Here is a 19,634-nt window from a genome sequence, read left to right as displayed (position 1 = left end):
TGTGTTAATTTTACACGGCTGGCCACCCGAACTTAGATCGGGTGGCCAGCCGTGTAAAATTAACACAAAAGGGATAGTAGCCCTGAAGAAACCCCCTTTTTAGGGGTGAAACATGTTGGCATATGTATCCCTTACCAACAGCTACTAACCATCCCGGTGAAGCTAAGTATCGACCTTAAACTCATTAGCCATATTTATTGTTTTAAAATTAGCAAAGAGAGTTTAACACATACGAGTAAAAATTAGTAAAAGTAAAAGCAAAAAAAGAAAAAAATGTTCACATCATTGTCACATCTGATATTGACCCGATGACGATAGGGTGTGTAAAGCCAAGGGATATGATCATATTGATCCCTGGTGGCATCTCTGAGGGCCATATAAACTGATTGACTCACTTTAGTCACAAGGTATAAAGGGTGATTTACAACATCACCTTGGGTGGTATATATATATATACACACACACAGTACACAAACTAAAACTGAACCTAAACAAGACAAAATTTATACTTCTCGAAAAAAACAAAACCCCAACCATAACAAACTTAGTAATAGACTCAATAACAAACCCCATTCAACCCACCCTAAGACTTCTGGGAGTGATGATAGACAGAGGCTATACCATGCAACCACAAATCAACAAAACAATTCAGAAATCATTCGCGGTCATGCGAAACCTAAGGCAAGTCCGAAAATTCTTTGACAGAATCAATTCCAGCTCGTGGTCCAATCCCTAGTCCTAGGACTTCTAGACTACTGCAACATCCTCCATCTCCCCTGCCCAGAAGTCATGATAAAACAACTACAAACAGTACAAAACACAGCTCTGAGACTGTTCTATTCCCTGAAGAAACACGACCACATAACCATTGCATACCTCGACTCACACTGGCTCCCAATACAAGCAAGAATACGATTCAAATTTTACTGTCTACTATTTAAAGCCATGAATGGAGACAGCCCAGCCTACTTGAACAACCGCCTTATCCGAACTACCATAACATGCACCCCCCAATCAGAGGCGTCAAAAGCAAAAAAATGTACGATGGCCTACTGGTCACACAGGCAGCGAAACTAGACCGCCAACTATCCAATCTACTGACCACGACACCAGACTACAAATCTTTCAGAAAAGAAATAAAAACCCTGCTATTCAAGAAATCCATCAAAACAAACACCGCAGGAAGCGCTTCAGTCCCCTGAAGTAACCCGTTCAACTCTGTAACTCTTCTGGAAATGTCCAGATAACCTCTTATTTAAACCGCCTTGAACCGCAAGGTAATGGCGGAATAAAAGTCACTAATGTAATGTAATGTAATATATATATATATATTACATTACATATACATTACATAAATATACATTACATTAGGGATTTCTATTCCGCCATTACCTTGCAGTTCAAGGCGGATTACAAAAGAATTAACAAGGAAGTATTACAACAAGAACTTACCCCCCAAAAAAAAATAATAATAAATTTGGTCATTTTCAAAGAGAGTAAGAAATGAGTATGGTTATTTGTTTGGGGTAGTTGGCTTTAGTGAGAGGTGGTGTTTAAAACTTGCAGTGTTATTTCTTTTTTCAGAGCTTTCTTGAAGAGTATGGTCTTTATTTCTTTTCTAAAAGTCTTGTACTCAAGGGATGCCGTCAGTAGATTGGCAATTTGGTTGTCTAGTTTGGCTGCTTGAGTGGCTAGGAGGCCATCATATAGTTTTTTCCATTTGACCTCCTTAATTGGGGGGTATGAGAATGGGGTGTGAGTTTTCCTATGTCTGGTTGAGGTGTTGTGGATGAGGCGGTTATTCAGGTAGTTTGGACTGTCTCCGTATAAAGTCTTAAATAGTAGACTGTAGAATTTAAATTGTATTCTTGCTGGGATTGGAAGCCAATGCGATTGGAGATATGCTTCTGTAATGTGGTCATGTTTCTTCAATGAGTAGATGAGTCTTAGTGCTGTGTTTTGGATAGTTTGTAGTTGTTTTGTTATAGTTGCAGTAGTCAAGTTACAGTAGTCAGTAGGCCTAGTTTTAGGGACTGAACTATGAGCTGGAATTGTGTTTTCTTGAAGAATTTCCGAACTTGTCTTAAGTTTCTCATGACTGAGAATGATTTTTGTATTGTTTTATTGATTTGCGGTTGCATGGTGCAGCATCTACAGGATAACTGATTTGGTAAACGTGTGCATATAAGTAGGATGATCAATGTGCCAGTAACATAAGTAGGATGACTGATTATGGCATAATCATGCCAGTATTAATAACTCTGTTTGGAGGGAGAAAGAAAAGAGCATGGAAGGGTGGTGGAGGGAGAGAAAGGGGGCAGCGTGGTATGGAAGGGTGGTGCAGGAAGACATAAGGGGGAAGATGCTGATGGAATTGGTGTGCAAGGAAAGGAGAGAGAGACATAAGGGGGAAGAATACTGGATGCAATTGGGTTGGAGGGAAAGAAAGGGAGCAGATGCTGATGGAAGTGGGGGGAAGAGAGAGGAGAGAGTGAAATGCCAGACCATGGGGGTGTGGGAGAGGGAAGAAGAGGAGAGAGATGCCAACCCATTGAAGGCGGGAAAGGAAGAAGATGGATGCCACACCAATGGGGGGGGGAGGGAGAGATGGAAGGGAGAGGTAGACAATTTCTGGAAGAGGCATAGAAAGAGAGCAGATGTTATATGCAAGAGGCAGAGAGAGGGCAGACAGTGGACGGAAGGACGAGAATGATGAGAAGATGAGGAAAGCAAAAACCAGACAACAAAGGAAGAAAAAAAAATTCTATTTGTTTTATTTATTTATTTTTGCTTTAGGATAAGGTATTATTGTAACTGTGTTGATAATCGTTTATTATAGAAAATGGAAATAAGGTGATCCTGTTTATTGGACTAATTTTAATACATTTTTTACTAATTCAGAGACCATAACTCCTTTCCTCAGGTCAGGACAGGGATATTGTAACAGCAGTATAGTTTACTGACCTGAAGCAAGAGGTTTTAACCTCTGAAAGCTAATTGAGAAATGTATTAGTCCAATAAAATGGCGGGCACTAAATTTTCTTCCCACCATGCCCCATGCCTCCTACCCATATGCAAAATATAAATTGGTGGGCTTCCCAAAGCCCTGCCAGCTGAAGATCTCTTCCTCTAAGAAGGAAGGAGAGTTTTGTTCAGAGAAGTTGCATAGAAGAAAAACTGGCACTTTGTTGTTTGTTTTGAATTTTAAAATAAAAGAAATAAAGTGGAAATAAAGAAGTAAAGAAGAAAATGGGTAACAACATGGGGCGAGGCAGGGGGCCCAGTGGACTTGTGTGCCTAGGGGCCCTCGACAAATTAATCCTGCCCTGCCCGGGAGGGAGAGTCTCAGTACAATGTCCAGTGTGTATTTAGAACCTTGAGGCATGAACAGATCGTGTGCTTGCCTGGCAGTATGGACACATCTGCGTTGCCCAGCAATAGAGAAAATGGTGAGTTGGGTGTGTGGTTTAAACAGGGGGGCATGGTGCATTTAGTTGCTGGCACAGATGAGCATTTTGGTTCCGCTTGTGGTTTTTCTTGTAGATACACAGGAGGGAACATCTGTCAGGGTGTTTGGGGTTCCAAGTGCATTATACACATCAACGGTGCCTAGGAGTGGAGAACATGGTGAGTTCTTTGTGGGGCTGGGTGGGGGGGGGGGCATCAGATTGATAGTTTCAATCCAACTGCTTTGTGGTTTGTCCTATAGAGAGGATCTTCTCCAGGGACCATGTACCTGGACACCAGGGGTCTAGTATGCATTACGCCTATCTCAAGAGGATGGTGAGTTGTGTTGCTCTATATGTAATGTTTATCCACTTTCTTTTGCTCCTTTTCAGGAGCTCTGCCCTTTTTGTACCCTGGGGAATCTGAGGATGAGGAGGAGTACCATACACTCGACCTCATCCCGTGCACAATTGAAGAAGAGGGAGAGGAAGAAGAGATACTGGCAGGATCTCCAGATCATGTGTTTACCCCCAGGGCTACACAGGCTATGGCTCCTCTTGTAGAGGTGAGGCAGGTCTCTCCTCAATCTCTAGAGGTCTCAGCTTGAGCTCAAGGACCTGTACCACCCCCCTCCCTTCCCCAGTGAGGCATATGCTGACCTTCAGCGGGTGATGGAGAAGCAGGACAAATGGAATAATGAGATGCAGGGTCTGCTGAGAAACATTGATGATGGGGCACAGGCCATTGCTGAGGGAATGCCATAGCATTTTTGTGATCTGTTTACAGAGCTGCATGCAACCCCCCTCTCCCCCACCCTCCCAGCCACCTATGGAAACCCAAGAAGCTGTACAGCAAGGTATGTACTGCCATTTTATTTATTTATTTATTCGATTTTTAGCCCGTCCTCCCAAAAGAGCCCAGAACAGGTTACAAAGTACATCCATAATAATCCAGACAGAGCAGAGATGACATTTTACATAAATTACAATATAGATGACAGTTTACATAAATTACAATATAGACATGACAATAAAACATATGTACTAAGTAGCATCTGGTGAAATTAAGTAACAAAGGTGAGTTGACTGGGTGGCATTTCAGGGTGAATGGCTTTAAGGCGCTGGGTTAGTAAAGAGGAAGGTTCCTTCCTGAAGTTCCAGAGTCCATCTAGTGATCTGACAGATGGAGGGATTGTGTGCCAAAGTTTGGGTATGAAATGTGAGTAGGAGCGTTTGCGGGCAGTTTCAGTTTTGAGGGAGCGGCCAGAAGGTATGGTCAGTTGTTTTTCTCCTTGGTACCTCAGTGGTCATTTTGGGAAGTAGATTTGTAGTTTAGTTTTCATGTAGTACGGAATTGTTTCATGGAAGGTTTTGAAAGCGAGGAGCAGAGCCTTGAAGGTGCAGTGTTTTTGAAAGGATAGCCAGTGCATGGAAGCTAATGCAGGGGTAACATGGTCGCGAATGCCTAGGTTTTTCAGAAGACGGATTGCAGCGTTTTGCACCCTTTGGAGGCGGGAGAGAGTTTTGGTAGGCAGGCCCACTAGTAGAGCGTTACAATAGTCTACGCGAGATAGAACAAAAGCGTAGAGTAGTTGCTCTGCTTGCACTCTTTATTGGCATCCTCACTCATTTTTCTTTTCCTGGTATACAGACAGGAAGAAGCCCATTAATCATGGTGACTTGTGGACAGTGACCACATCGATTACGTATTAATAGTTTTTGAGTTTACATTGCATAGTTTATAAGTTAATATTGTACAGTTTATATATCTACATTGTTAATAGTTAACTGTTAATGAATTTTCTGTTTTGAAAAGTGACATTATTAACTTTGCAGATGTCAAATACAGCCAAGCAAATCAATGGATTTCACTCTTATTTATTTCCCCAAAACTATGTGTGTGCTGGCACTGGCACACGGAAGGCCCCAACGGGAGAAGGTCGCGAAGCAGCCTGTTTAGATTGCTGTCAATGTTGCTGGAGGGAGGTTTGTCAGTCGTTTCGCAGTGGGAGGGTCGGCGGGGTTCGGATGGGAGGGAAGGTGAAATGGAAAGATGGGAGGGTCAGAAGAGGCTTGGCTGCGTTGGGGGGGGGGGGGGGGGAGAAGCGCTGCTGGCAAATCCAGGGATGGAGTCAGGGAGTGTCGGCTACATTTGGGAGGGACTTCAGGGTCGCACCGGCGGGCCCCCCTGACATTTTCGGGCCCTAGGCACATGCCTACTGGGCTTACCCTTTAATCTGGCCCTGCCCACAACCTCAGGGTAGCTTTAACCACTGTGCCACACTCCTCCTCACAACAAGACTGTGCAGCTGAAGCTGTTGGATGATCGAATGTGGAACCTGCAGGACGGATCCACAGTGGACCAAGAAGAGTATGTTGCAGACATAAGTACTTTGATATTTGATTATTGTTTCTGTCCTTGAACTGAAAACATTTTTTTTTTTTTTTTTGTTCTTCTTTTTGAATCACCTCAATGTTTTGCTGTGATGAGCTGTGAACACTGTTTCTGCCACACTGTGCTGGGACCCTTCATTGTTATCCGGCTCTATTTTATTACTGATTTTTGGTAATAATTTGCCGCACTGGTACAGTTGAGAGAGTTTTGACCAAATTTCCTGATGTAGGGTCCAAATTTCTGTCCTGTGAAAAAGGATGTTTAAAGAGTGCAGTTTTTTTGGCCTATGATTAATGTGTACATGTTTGAGGCTTATGCTTGAATTGAGCTTTGCACTGTGGATACTGAGGGGTTTTTCTCCACTTTGTACCTGCATTGGACAGAGATTTGAACCCCTCCAGAAGAGAGTATAGGTGTAATTTAAGGATTAATATTTAATCATCCCCATTTCATGCATTGTTGCTCTCTCTGCCCTGGAAATGCTTCCAAAGTCCCTGGATAAAAATGTTTGCTTTGTGAAATAAGGTGCAATTCTCTGTGATCAGCTTGCAAAAGAAATTCTGTGGCTACTTTTTTTCTATCTGAAACCCAATACAACTGCTTTTCCTCAGGATCAGTGGCTGTATTCAAATCCAGGCTCAAAACCCACTTCTTCAAGGTTGCTTTCAACTCCTAACTACCACTAGCTGTTAGGCATTCGTGCCTGAAGAACTCCCCAACCCCTCACTGTCACTAAACCTTAAGGGGTTCATAATAAAAAAAAAAAAAACCACGTCTAAAAAGTGGCCTAAGTGGCTACTTGGACGATCAAAAAGCCTGATCAAAGCTGGTTTTAGACGTATCTAAAAACAGCTTAGGCCTTTCCCCTGCCTCTAAACGCACAGAGAGAAAAGAGGCGTGTTTAGAGGAGGGGAAAGGGCGGGCGGTGGGCGGGAGGTGGGCCGACCTACACCTAGGCGTACAACAGGTATAACCAAAACATTTCACAGGTTGCCTAGTCGGCACTTAGACTTTTTTTAACTTAGACAAAGTCAAACCATGTCTAAGTGCCAAAAAAGGGGCCACTGAGCTGATGGCTGCTGGCTCGATCAGTTCAGCGGCCCGGCAACCTAACCACCGCAACCATTGCGGCAGGAGAGATGCCTCATCTCTCCTACCGCAATGCAATCACCCCTCTACCCGAACTGCCGCGATCCGCGACAGGAGAGATGGCCAATCTCTCCTGCCACGATACATCACCCCCCCCCCCCACTGACGATATCGGGGCAAGAGGGAGCCCAAGCCCTCTTGCCCCAGTGAACCGCGACCCTCCTGATGACATTGGGGCAAGAGGGAGCCCAAGCCCTCTTGCCCCATCGAACCGCGACCCCCCCCCCGATGTCATCGGGGCAAGAGGGAGCTCAAGCCCTCTAGCCCTGGCGATCATTCCCCCCCTCCCCGCCGAGTACGAGCAGGCCAGGAAGGAGCCCAAGCCCTCCTGGCCACGGGTTGGGCCCATGTGCCTAAGGCTCCGCCCACAGGAGGGGCCTAAGGCTCCCGGACCTATTCTGATTGGCCCAGGCACCTCAGGTCCCACCTGTGGGCGGAGTTTCTGCCACCTGGGCCAATCCGGCCCCATTCTGGACCCGGCTGGCCTGCTGGACGGGCGGGCTTGGCACCCATCCTTCTGGCCAATGTTAAATGTACAGGGAAGGGGGGGTGGGGGTGGGGGGTCATGGGGGTCGGCCGGGGGAGTTGCAGGTTGGCGGGGGGGCGATCGGGGTTCTGGGGGGGGCGGTCGTTGGGGGGAAGGGGGTTGTGTCGAGGGCAGGAGGGCCTGGGATCCCTCCTGCCCGTATTGTAGTGGGGAGTGGGGTGTAGGGGGTCGCAGGGGCCAGAAGGGCTTGGGCTCCCTCCTGGCCCAATCCAGTCGGGGGGGGTCGCCGGGGCCAGGAGAGCTTGAGCTCTCTCCTGGCCCGTTCGTGTCAGAGGGGAGGTCGTCGGGGCCAGCAGGCTCCCTCTTGCCCTGATGTCATCGGGGGGGGGGGGGGGTCACGGTTCGACGGGGCAAAAGGGCTTGAGCTCCCTCTTGCCCTGATGTTGTCGGGGGGGGGGTTCGCGGTTCGACAGGGCAGGAGGGCTTGGGCACCCTCCTGCCTGGATCATTGTGGGGGGGAGGGATTCTGTAACCGGTGTTATTTTTGATAGACACCAGTTACAGAATCCAGCTTTTAGGCGAAGGATTGGCTCCTCCTTCGCCTAAAAGCCCTTGTGTTGGACTTTTGGGGCTTAGGCGTTTTTTTGGTTCATTATGGGCAAAAAGTGAAGACGTCGTGGAGGTGCACTTGTAGACGTAGTGGTGATCTGGGCGTTTAGTAGAGGCTGGCTATAATCAAAACAAGGACGTTTGTTTTGGTTATGGACACTTTTCCTGCTTCTGCTTTGAACGTTTAAGGACTTAGGCCAAAAAGGGACTTAGATGTTTTTTTTTATTATGCCCCTCCACGGTTATAGACCTCATCGTCTCTATAGGAATAGGGCTCGACACGGTTTACAATAAAATTAATAAAACGTAAAGGCAAAAAAAGATATACAGTGAAATTCAAAGAGAATAAAGATAAAAGAGGATTTACAGTTGTAAAAATAGCCAAATTTTCAGGTGATTGTCTGTCAAGTAGATTGTAAGCTCTTCTAAGCAGGGACTATATCTTGAATGTTCTAACGTACAGCACTCCATAATTCTAGCAGTGCTATTGAAATGATAAGTAGCAATAAGAGTAGTAATATCAGAATTCCATAATCAATGCCGAAATTACCTGAGGAATTCCCAGCAGAGCTAGAGCATAAAGAGAAGCAGAAATGATTGATACCAACATCATCCCCATCCTCAGAGTACTGTGGGATTCCTGAAAAGAAAAAGGGGAAAACAGAGGGATCATTCCAGGGAATCAAGAACATATCACAAGAAGTGGATCAGAAGGAGAGAAGAAATTAACCTTTTGCCTCTGTTCTGTGCTTTGAACAGTAACGGGGCAGTTCTATAAATCAGACACTCTCACTTAAGTGCATGTAATTTATCTTACTGTTAGAGTAATTTATCCAAACGGCACTCAATTTACACCGACATATAAGACCACTGAATGTTGATTCAACATTCAGTGGTCATATATGTCGGTGTAAAGCTTGCTAAGGGATGATAAGCCTTGAAAAAAACCTTCTGTTGGTTCTTATTTCCCTCAAAAAAAGACCACAATTAAAAGCTAAGTACCCTTGAAATATGCTAGAAGGGTTGTTAAATAAAAATTTAAAAATAAAGTTTGTGAGAAAAATTGATAATGGCTCCAGTGAGGAGGTAGTCCATAAAGTCCAGGGCTGTGAAAGCTTTTGAGCCCAGGTGGTACTTCTGAGGAGCTGGGGATTATACATTGGAGGTGAGGAATTTGAGGTATATATTGAGCTTGATATATATCTTGGTGAGAGACTGTTAGAGTAATGACATATATGTCTGTGTATTCCATCTACATAGCAGATATTTGCAACGGGAACACACAGAAGGGTGAAGCATGGGCAGAAGATAGACAGGGCTCAAAATTAAGCACAGAACTTACACTAAGAGAGTAACAGAATCAATAAGCAAGTGATTACCACTTCATTAATGCAACACTGGATAAAAACAATGAATTGCTCTATTTTGGCTATTTGATGACCATAATTGACACTATAGTGGAGGGAGGGATGTAATGGGCCATTTGGTGGAGGATGGGCTGGGGAGGGCTTCAATGGCTGGGAGGGTGAAGATGGGCTGGATTTCGGCAGTTGGAACCCAAGCACAGTACCGGGTAGAGCTTTGGATTCTTGCCCAGAAATAGCTAAGAAGAAAAAAATTTAAAAATTTAAATTGAATCAGGTTGGGCAGACTGGATGGACCATTCGGGTCTTTATCTGCCGTCATTTACTATGTTACTATGTAACTATGTTATTGGATGAGCTATAAGGAGCAAAGATGGTTATTTGTGTTTAATGTAATCAATCCATATGGCTTGAAGGAGGAGCTGGAATGAATGTCAATAATATGAAGAGAGCTGGTGTGATTGGAGGAATCAGATCACATGGTTGATCCCAAGGCGTCCACAGACAGAGGCAGCCACCATTCTAATTTTGACTAAGCTGGGAAGAATGTTGAATGCTGCTTTGGCACTTTCGAGCTGTTATTTATGTAACACTGGGAAAAATTCAACAGATTACCAATTTTTTTAATATCAAGTTGATGTTAGCAGTGGCATACCTAGGGTATGTGGCACCCGGGGCACATCATTTTTTTACACCCCCCCCCCCCCCCATGTAAAAATTATTATTTTTTTTTTTTTTTTTTGCAATAACCATGAAATGGAATAAATGGTCAGAATAGAAACAGGCAGTGAAAATTTTCTTTTATTGAACCTCATATATGTATGGAGCGCTGGTCTAGGACATGGCAACTCAACTTCAATGCCAAATAATGCAAAATTATGCACCTGGGCAGCCAAAATCCATGCAAGTCTTATACCCTTAATGGCGAGATCCTAGCAAAAACGGTAGCAGAACGAGACTTGGGGGTAATCGTCAGTGAGGACATGAAGTCTGCCAATCAAGTGGAGCAGGCTTCATCCAAGGCAAGACAAATAATGGGTTGCATACGAAGGGGTTTCGTCAGCCGTAAGGAGGAAGTCATTATGCCATTGTATAGATCCATGGTGAGGCCCCACCTGGAATACTGTGTGCAATTTTGGAGGCCACATTATCGCAAGGATGTGCTGAGACTGGAGTCGGTGCAGAGAATGGCCACCCGGATGGTCTCGGGACTCAAGGATCTTCCATATGAAGAACGGCTTGACAAATTACAGCTATACTCGCTCGAGGAGCGCAGAGAGAGGGGAGACATGATCGAGACGTTCAAGTATCTTACGGGCCACATCGAGGCGGAGGAAGATATCTTCTTTTTCAAGGGTCCCACGACAACAAGAGGGCATCCGTGGAAAATCAGGGGCGGGAAACTGCGAGGTGACACCAGGAAATTCTTTTTCACTGAAAGAGTGGTTGATCGCTGGAATAGTCTTCCACTACAGGTGATTGAGGCCAGCAGTGTGCCTGATTTTAAGGCCAAATGGGATAGACACGTGGGATCTATTCACAGAGAAAGGTAGGGGAGGGTCATTAGGGTGGGCAGACTAGATGGGCCGTGGCCCTTATCTGCCGTCTATTTCTATGTTTCTATGTTTCTAACCATTATTCCAAACATAACATAACATAAATTATGTCTGAATTGTCATGACATCAGAAGTACATATGGAGTAGTTGCAGGTGATGCTTGGGACAGTTCTGATTATGTTAGTTTGGTTTTATGTGTTTTTTGAATAAAAGGGTTTTTATTTCTTTTTTTGAAGGTTTTGTAGTTTGTGGTCGAGGTCAATAGGTTGTAGAGTTGGGGGTCAAGTGTTGCAGCTCGAATGGCTAGGAGGTTGTCAAACAGTTTTTTTCTTTTGACGTTTTTGGTTGGAGGGTGTGTGAATGGTGCGTGAGTTCTCCTATGTCTGTTTGAAGTGGATTGAATTATTTAGCTGAAGAAATTAGTTACCCCCCCATTCCACAAACAATAATTCTCTTCCATTTTTGTTCCCATTATAAAAAAACACTGATAAGTTCCCAGGAAAAAAATACATTAAAATAAGAAGTGAAAATAAAGGCCCCTACAGATGAGAACATAACATAAGAATAGCCTAACTGGGTCACACCAATGGTCCATCATGCCCAGTAGCCCATTCTCATGGTAGCCAATAGTGCTGCCCGATTCAGAGAAAAATATTTCATTCGATTCGATTCACCCTGTTGAATCGATTTTTCGATTCGATTCACTGTTAATGACACAGCTTTTTAAGTTTAAACAAAGTACAACAATAAATTTCACAACAACAATAAATTTCACAAAGTACTTAAAAAAAAAATCACATTTTTCCTCTAAAGCAGTTCTGGAGACATTTGCTTGAACAGTCTTTTTTCCCAGTCCATAAGCAAGCAATATGAAAAAGATTTCCTAAATTATCTACTCAAACATTTTTGCTATTTACTTTCATTGTACCTAGACTATTATTCAGTAGAAAAAATGTAGTTTGTTCAATCAAGCAGAACATTCACTCATAGAAGTCCAATGTCCACACAGGATTTGATTGAACAAACCAAATTTTTCTACTGAATAATAGTTTAGGTATACTGAATAGCAAAAATGTTAAAGCCACACAGAAAAGCAGTAAAAGTCAATAGGTTCTCCAAGTGGGAACAACCTGATGTCTCAGCACTTGAGGAAAAGACCACGTAATAATGTTTATAAGATAAATCATATAAATGATTATACTGAAGCAGGGTGTCCTCAGCGTGAGAGGTAAGCGAGAGGAGAGAATTCTCCAGCGCTTTACACAATAAGGCACAGGTTAATCACCCTCTGCCTGCATCATAGGACACCTCACGTGTGCTCAAATTAATCAATGTGATAAATTAAACAGTGATAAACAATTGGTCAATCACAAGAGTGCAAGATCAAACAGGTTGTTCCCACTCAGAGAATCTATTGACTTTACTGCTTTTCTGTGTGAGTATATAATTAAGCAAATTTCTGATAGCCTACAGAACTGATTCTCACCTTCCATCCCCAGCCCCCAAGACTTACCAGACCCCCCCTGCCGATGTATTTACTTACTGCCTGAACTGGATATTAAATCGTGGGGAAGAGAGGAGAAATGCGGGGAAAGAGCCAGCCAAAACTAGTATTTGTTGCTGCTGAGTGCACCAATCCAGGGCAAGCAGACACTTCCCCCATGTTTTAATAACAGACAATGGACTTTTCCTCCAGGAATTTGTCCAAACCTTTCTTAAAACCAGCTACGCTATCTACTTTTAACATAACTTCTGGCCACTTCATTTTTAAGCTTAGATCTTTCCTTCCAAACAGAGACCTTGCTAGATGTCAAATACAGCACAAGGTAACTTCACATGGACTTAGCTGTGCAGGAAATGTGAATCTCCTCATACACCCACCATATAGTGCAAAAATGTGGAAAGGTCTGTTTTTTTCTTTCAATCACTACATAGCCTAATGCCACATGCCACACAAGCAGCGCTGTTACAAACATATTCTGAAGGTCAATGCTAAGGTTGACAAAGTTTCCTTGGAGATACTGACAAACCATTAGAAGAGATTCTAAAACAACTACCCAGAAATAACACCCAAAGACCCACTCAGTGTGTGATCCAGTTGAGTGGAGTGGACTAACTGGGGGTGGAAATGGGCCCAGAGTTTGCTCAGCAGAATTTCCCAGACTACCTCTTCCTCTCAACACACTGACATGCTACCACCACCACCAACACTAGGAACACCTCACCGAGTATGCCAGCAATGCTTATAAACTTTATAAAAACACATTATTATATTTTCTTATAAAGCATATATTTTAACTGAACTCAGCCTTGCCATTCACAAAAATAGAAAAGTTCCCATTTCAAGCTGTCTCATGTACACTTTTCAAATCTAACATATTGTAATCACAAAACAGAAAATAAAATTATTTTTTCTACCTTTTGTTCTCTGGTTAATATTCAAATCTTGTTGGTCCCAGGCTCTTGTTGTCTTGCTTGCCAGGGTCTCCTTTCTCCGTGTTAACCATCCGTCTGCCATCTCTGTCCTCCCCTTCCGTTTCCCTTCCCTCTCCCGGAGATCTGGCATCTTTCCTTTTTTTTGTCTCCATCCACAGATTCACCTTTTCTGAACTCCCCACCACCCCAGGATCCACCATCTCTCCCTTTCTGTTCCCAACTATCCTCCTATCCAGTATCTCTATCCCCCCTCCACACCATCCCCTGTTTCCAAGTTCTCTCCCTTTCTGTTCTTTCCCTCCCTAAATCCCATTATGCACCATCTCTCTCCCACTCCTCTGTTTTTAGACCCATTATTTCTAACCCCCAAAGTCTGGCATATGCACGTATCTTTGAACCCCCTCTTCCCTCTGTGTACTTTTACACCAGGACCCCCCCTCCCCCAAAGGTCTGTCCCCCCTCTCTCTTTCTCTGATCCATTCCACCCCAAGTCTAGCATCTGCTCTTCTCTTACCCCTCCACTTTAGTCAGTCGGTGTAAATCATTCTGCCCATAGTTGGATTCTGGTGCCATCCTTAGGTGCAACTTTATAAAGTACTCTTTACTACTGATTTTTTGGGGCACCATATACCGAATCCAGCCCATGGTGACTAAGCTGCCATCTCTCTGGGGGAAGGAGCTGGGGATCCAATTTCTTGTAGCTTTCTCACCGCTGCCAGTTTCATAGGCAAATGGAGCCAGATACCACCACTACCATACCACCGAATCTAAATGTGCTTTTGTCCTTTGGGGGAAAAAAATGTCAGGAAGGAGATGCAGAGATTCTGTTTACAGAAATTAAAGATGTGTGACCTACCTGCTGATGAAGAAGAAAGAAGTAATCTGTCTGTCTTTCGCTGGTCCTTACTTTCAGCTCCTGGCTGCTTTGCTTATATATACAGAAGTGCCTGAACCCCCCTCTCCCCCCTCCCCCTCGAGAGGAAGGAACACCCACCAGTTCATAGGAAAAATCTCTGCTTTCACTTTTCATTTTAGTTATTCTAAAAAAGTTTACAATTTCATCTAAATGAATCCCTAGTTCCCATAAAGAAAGCAGGAAGTTTGTGTATTGTTTATTGGAAGCTTCTACACTGCTACTAATGACTGGGGAGTCAATTCAGAGCGGTTTACGTGAGCTTCTGTAAAGATGTTATATTACAGAGTTAGCATTTTCTGAGATGGTTTTCAATACATAAGAACACAAGAATCGCCTTACTGGGTCAGACCAATTGTCCATCAAGCCCAGTAGCCCATTCTCAAGGTGGCTAATCCAGGTCAAAACCCAAGGAGTAGCAACAGTCCATGCTACCGATCCAGGGCAAGCAGTGGCTTCCCCCATGTCTTTCTCAATAAGACTATGGACTTTTCCTCCAGGAACTTGTCCAAACACATTTATAACATAATCAATCATCCTACGTTTATGCACACATTTATACTATAGTCAATCATAGCAATGACAGGCAATGAGAGGCTACCTTAAAAGGGAACTATTTGAGACTGATAAATCTTTTTTTCTCATCAGGAATTGATATTAAATGTCCCCAAGATAGGGTTACCAGATTTTCAAAATAAAAGATGACACATGGCCCTGCCTCGTTCCACTGACTTGGATATTATTGCTATCGCAGAGACATGGTTCAATGATTGCCATGAATGGAATGTAACCATACCAGGATAGAGATGGCCGAAAGGGTGGAGGAGTAGCTTTGCGTGTTAAAGCAGCTGTTCCTTCCCTCAGCGCTCACATAAGCGTGCCTCTCGTGTGTGAACTCTCCCTGGTAAGTCTACTCTTCTAATCCACTTCTCACCCTCATCCTAGGACAGCCCCAGACAATTTTCCCCATGCCACCATTGTCTCACAAGCCTCAAAAGTCTGACTAATCTCACCAGTCTAGCCCTAGGAAACTCTCCCATATCTAGAATAAACCTCACTGCCCACTAAGGAAGTGCCTTCCCCTCTCCCTATGACTTATGCACCACCTGCTCCTAATACTAACTTTTCCCAATCTCTCTCTTCACCCCAAACCACTGAACCCCTCTCCCCAACTACCACCACCACATCACTTATCCACGAACGCTGAGATTTTAAATTCCTGGGAACCTATGGACACCCTTTTAACATCCATGTTGGCCAGAATGTCCCAATAAGTGCAAAAAGCAGCGGTGATAGAGGGCAACCCTGCCTAGTGCCTCTCTGAATACCAAATGGAAAAGAACTGACCCCATTGGCCCAGACGGAGGCCTCCGGGTCCCCATAAAGCACCTTAATGGCATCCTGAAAAAAGCCCACCAACCCATATCTATTCAAAACGGAAAACATAAAATCCAAAGAAACCCTATCGAAGGCTTTTTCTGCATCAAAGTTAATCAGGAGGGATGGAAGCCGAAACCAGGCTACATGTTCCAAAGAAAGTAAGATGGACCTAATATTTTTCATGATGGTACAGCCTTTCAAGTATTTAAACGTCTGTATCATATCTCCCCTGACCCTCCTCTCCTCCAGAGTATAAATATTTAGGTCTTCCAGTCTCTTCTCGTACTTCTTTTGGTTCAAACCGCTTACCATTTTCATCACCTTCCTTTGGACTGCTTCAAGTCTTGTTATATCCTTCGCCAGATATGGCCTCCAAAACCGAACACAATACTCCAACAACCTATGCAGGGGCATCAACACCTCCCTTCTTCTGCTGGTTACTCCTCTTTCTATACAGCCTAGCATCACCTGGCTACAGCCACTGGCTTATCACACTGTTTAGATGACTTTAGATCCTCAGACACAATCACCCCAAGGTCCCTCTCTCCGTCAGTCCTTATCAGCCTTTTACCTCCCAGCATTTACGGTTCCCTTGGATTTCTACTCCTCCCCCCCCCCCCCCAATGCATCACTCTGCACTTCTTCACATTGGAATTTTAGTTGCCAGATGCTAGACCATTCTTCTAACTTTTGCAATAGAAAATAATGTGTGAATTAGGTGAGAGAACAGTATTGTGCCATGATGGTTCTTTGAGAGTCTTAGTCATTATATCTGCTTCAGATGTGACCGTGGTGGAGGTGACTGAGCACAATATACAAATTTTAGTATTATTATTAATAATCATCTAATTGAGGGGTATTTAATAAAGTAAAAAAGGCATTAGATTTAACAGTAATAAGTATTTGAATGCCAAATTCTTATGTTTTTCCCATAAATTTTTGAATAGTTATAACAAATCAGCCGACACATCTGCTCTATTTTCCTCTTCACTTTGCACGCCATCTTTGCTGACTCATTGTCATCCATATCAATATTTGTTATGCCCATGGCTGGCCAGGGCATGGCAGTTATATGTGGCCATTTTGGCTATTAGGTGTCAATCTTCATGTCTGCTTGCTTTTTAGCTGCAATCCTTGTCTTACATCCGTGTCAAACATTTAGGCAGCCTTACAACTTACTTTCATGAGAGCAAGTTGTTTTTCAGCTTGCATTATATCTCCTGTACTGTTTCATGTCTTGCCGGGGAAGGTCCGAGGAAGGTTTCTCATGTTAGGCTTAAATAGATGGAGTTGCAATAATCCAGTCTAGAGAGGATGGTGGATTGAACAAGGACGATGAAGTGAGAATGATGAAAGTACGATCTCACTTTCCTCAGCAAATGAAGACTAAAGAAGCATTTTTTTACCAAGAAGTTGAGGTGATCATTGAAGGAGAGAGAGGAGTCTATGATGATGCCAAGGACTTTGCTTGAAAACTCAAGCTGAAGAGTGGAGCCGGAATATAATGGGAAGGAGGTGGGTAAATGATCTAATATTGGGCCGAGCCAAAGTAATTTTGTTTTGGACTCATCCAATTTCATTTGTACAGAATGTGCCCAGGAATGGAGGTTCATTATACATGCAAATATGTTCTCAGCGAGATTAGTGAGGTTCGAGTCAGTCTCGAGGAGGATGAGGATATCGTCGGACCTGGGTTTGGTTGTCAACTTTTGCAAGAGTCACTTTGAGCCGGTTTAGCATTTGAAGTACTTGGGAATATACTTCAACATGGCAGAGGGCCGTGTCTTTCTTCCTGAGCTAGCGCCTTCTTAACGATGCCAGCGCCTATGGCTTGGCACTATCTCCATGTGCTAGGACACTTGTAAAGCTCCCATACCTGAGAAACCCCCTAACCCCTACCTTGTCCCATTTGCCTGTTCCATTAGATTGTAAGCTCCAGTAAGCAGGGAATGTCTCTTGAATGTTTTAATGTATAATGCTGCGTATGTCTAGCAGCACTATAGAAATAAGTAATAGAAGTACAAAGTTACCTGAGGGATTCCCAGCAGAGCTAGAACAGAAAGAGAAGCAGAAATGATTGATACCGACATCGTCCCCATCCTCAGAGTACTGCGGGACTCCTGAAAAGAAACAGAAGTGGATCAGAGGGAGAGAGAAAGTCTTTTGCCTCTGTTCTGTGCTTTGAACAGTAGTTCCATAAACCAGACATCAGTGGCGCCAGCGTCGTCTCTTCCTCTGGACCTACATCTAGGAAGTGACATCAGAGGGAGAGCCGACTCCAAAGCGGGCAGGAAGTTGGTGATGCTGCTGTCTCCGGGAGCACTAAAGAGGTACGGGGGAAGGGAAGAGGCACGAGTGTGGCAGGAGGGGGAGGGGAAGGATTGGGTTGTGGGCAGAGAAGAGGACGGGGGAAGGGTGCCACCACTACGCCACTGCCAGACACTCTCTCTGTGTATTCCGTCTACAGAACAAGTATTTGCAATGGGAACACACAGGAGAGCAGAAGATAGACACACATACCCCCTCCCCCCCTTTTGCTAAACTCAGCATCGGGAACAGCGCAGAGCATTCAGCGTGGCTTCCCGCACTAACTGCTATCACGCTTTAGTAAAAGGGGGACATAATTTGCACTGAGAGCAGGGCAGGATTAATTCGTCGAGGGCCCCCTGCCCCGCCCCGCCCCACCATGCGCCCCAGGCGGAAACAGGAAGCTGCGTTAGAGGGAAGGTTTGGGCAAGCAGCACCGCTTGCACAATTACAGTTCCTGTTGCCTTTCTTACCCATGTTGCTTGTCTTACTTTCCGTCAATGGGGGGAGATCGCGTTGCCGATCAGGGTGGGGCCCATGTTGCCAATCGATGCTGGAGGGGCCCATCGCCGTTGGAAAAAAACAATGTTGATGCCCTCCTTCATTGGGCCCCCCTGACTATTTCAGGCCCTAGGCACGTGCCTACTTGGCCTATTGGTTAATCCTGCCCTGACTGAGAGAGTGGCACCAGATAAATCCAGAATCAAAAAGCAAGTTATTACCACTGGATAAAAATAAAGAATTGCTCTATTTTGGCCATGTGATGACCATAATTGACACTTTGGTGATGGGAGGGAGGGTGGTAAGTTGGAGCATTTGATGAGCTCAAAGGAGCAAAGATGGTTCTTTGTGTTTAATACCGTCAATCCATATGGCCTGAAGGAGGCGCTGGACTGAATGTCAATAATAATCTGAATCTACCCCACGGTGACTGAACTGCCATCTCTCTGATGGAAGAGACTGGGGGTCCCATTTTCTGTAGCTTTCCCACTGCTACCTGTTCTAGAGGAGGATGGAGCCATCCCCCTCCCCTCCCCACTTCGAAATCTAAATGTTCTCCTGGGCCACCATAACTCATCAGCGGAATAATGTCTACATTCATATGTGTGTGTTTGAGGGAGCTTTCAAAATGAAAAAAGTGTCTTTGCAGATCCTCCAAGGTGCCCTGCAGTACGGACCGTCTTTAATAACCAGTTTCACGGAGTCCAGGATCTCCGTCTGATCAGCCTTTGCTCCTTCTTTTGCAGAAGAAAAGATAGGAAGGAGATGCAAAGGTTCCGTTTACCAAAATTAAGAATGTGTTTCCTACCTGTGCTGATGCAAAAGAAAGAAAGAATCTGTCTGTCTTTCACTGGTCCTTACTTTCAGCTCCTGTCTGCTTTGCTTATATATACAGAAGTGCCTATAGAAAAAAACCCACAATTCGGCAGGAAGGAACACCCACCGGTTCATAAGAAATTGCTGATCTTTGCTTTCACTCTGCATGTTAATTATTCCAAACCAGTTTCCAATCTACTACTACTAATAATAATCATTTCTAAAGAGTTTACAATCTAATCAAGACACAGTGCTCAGGTGGAATGATAAGACA

General features: G+C 44.2%; 1 protein-coding gene across 6 annotated transcripts in view; it reads right to left on the bottom strand.

The window, feature by feature from the left end:
- Positions 1–19,634, bottom strand: part of LOC117363171 (ecto-ADP-ribosyltransferase 5-like) — a 71,546-nt gene that overhangs the window by 29,292 nt on the left and 22,620 nt on the right. For 3 of the 6 annotated variants that reach the window (XM_033950532.1, XM_033950534.1, XM_033950531.1), the window contains one exon: positions 8,637–8,726. In XM_033950532.1, the coding sequence (XP_033806423.1) occupies positions 8,637–8,726 (90 nt within the window). Of the gene's footprint in view, positions 1–8,636; positions 8,727–14,299; positions 14,372–17,766; positions 17,857–19,634 lie in introns of those variants that run through there. The other 3 variants (XM_033950530.1, XM_033950529.1, XM_033950533.1) reach the window with 2 other exon arrangements.

The sequence above is a fragment of the Geotrypetes seraphini genome, chromosome 6, assembly GCF_902459505.1.
Source record: "Geotrypetes seraphini chromosome 6, aGeoSer1.1, whole genome shotgun sequence".
NCBI classification, from domain to species: domain Eukaryota; kingdom Metazoa; phylum Chordata; class Amphibia; order Gymnophiona; family Dermophiidae; genus Geotrypetes; species Geotrypetes seraphini.
The sequence above is the reverse complement of the archived record's forward strand: the minus strand, read 5'-3'. Positions and strand labels throughout refer to the sequence as shown.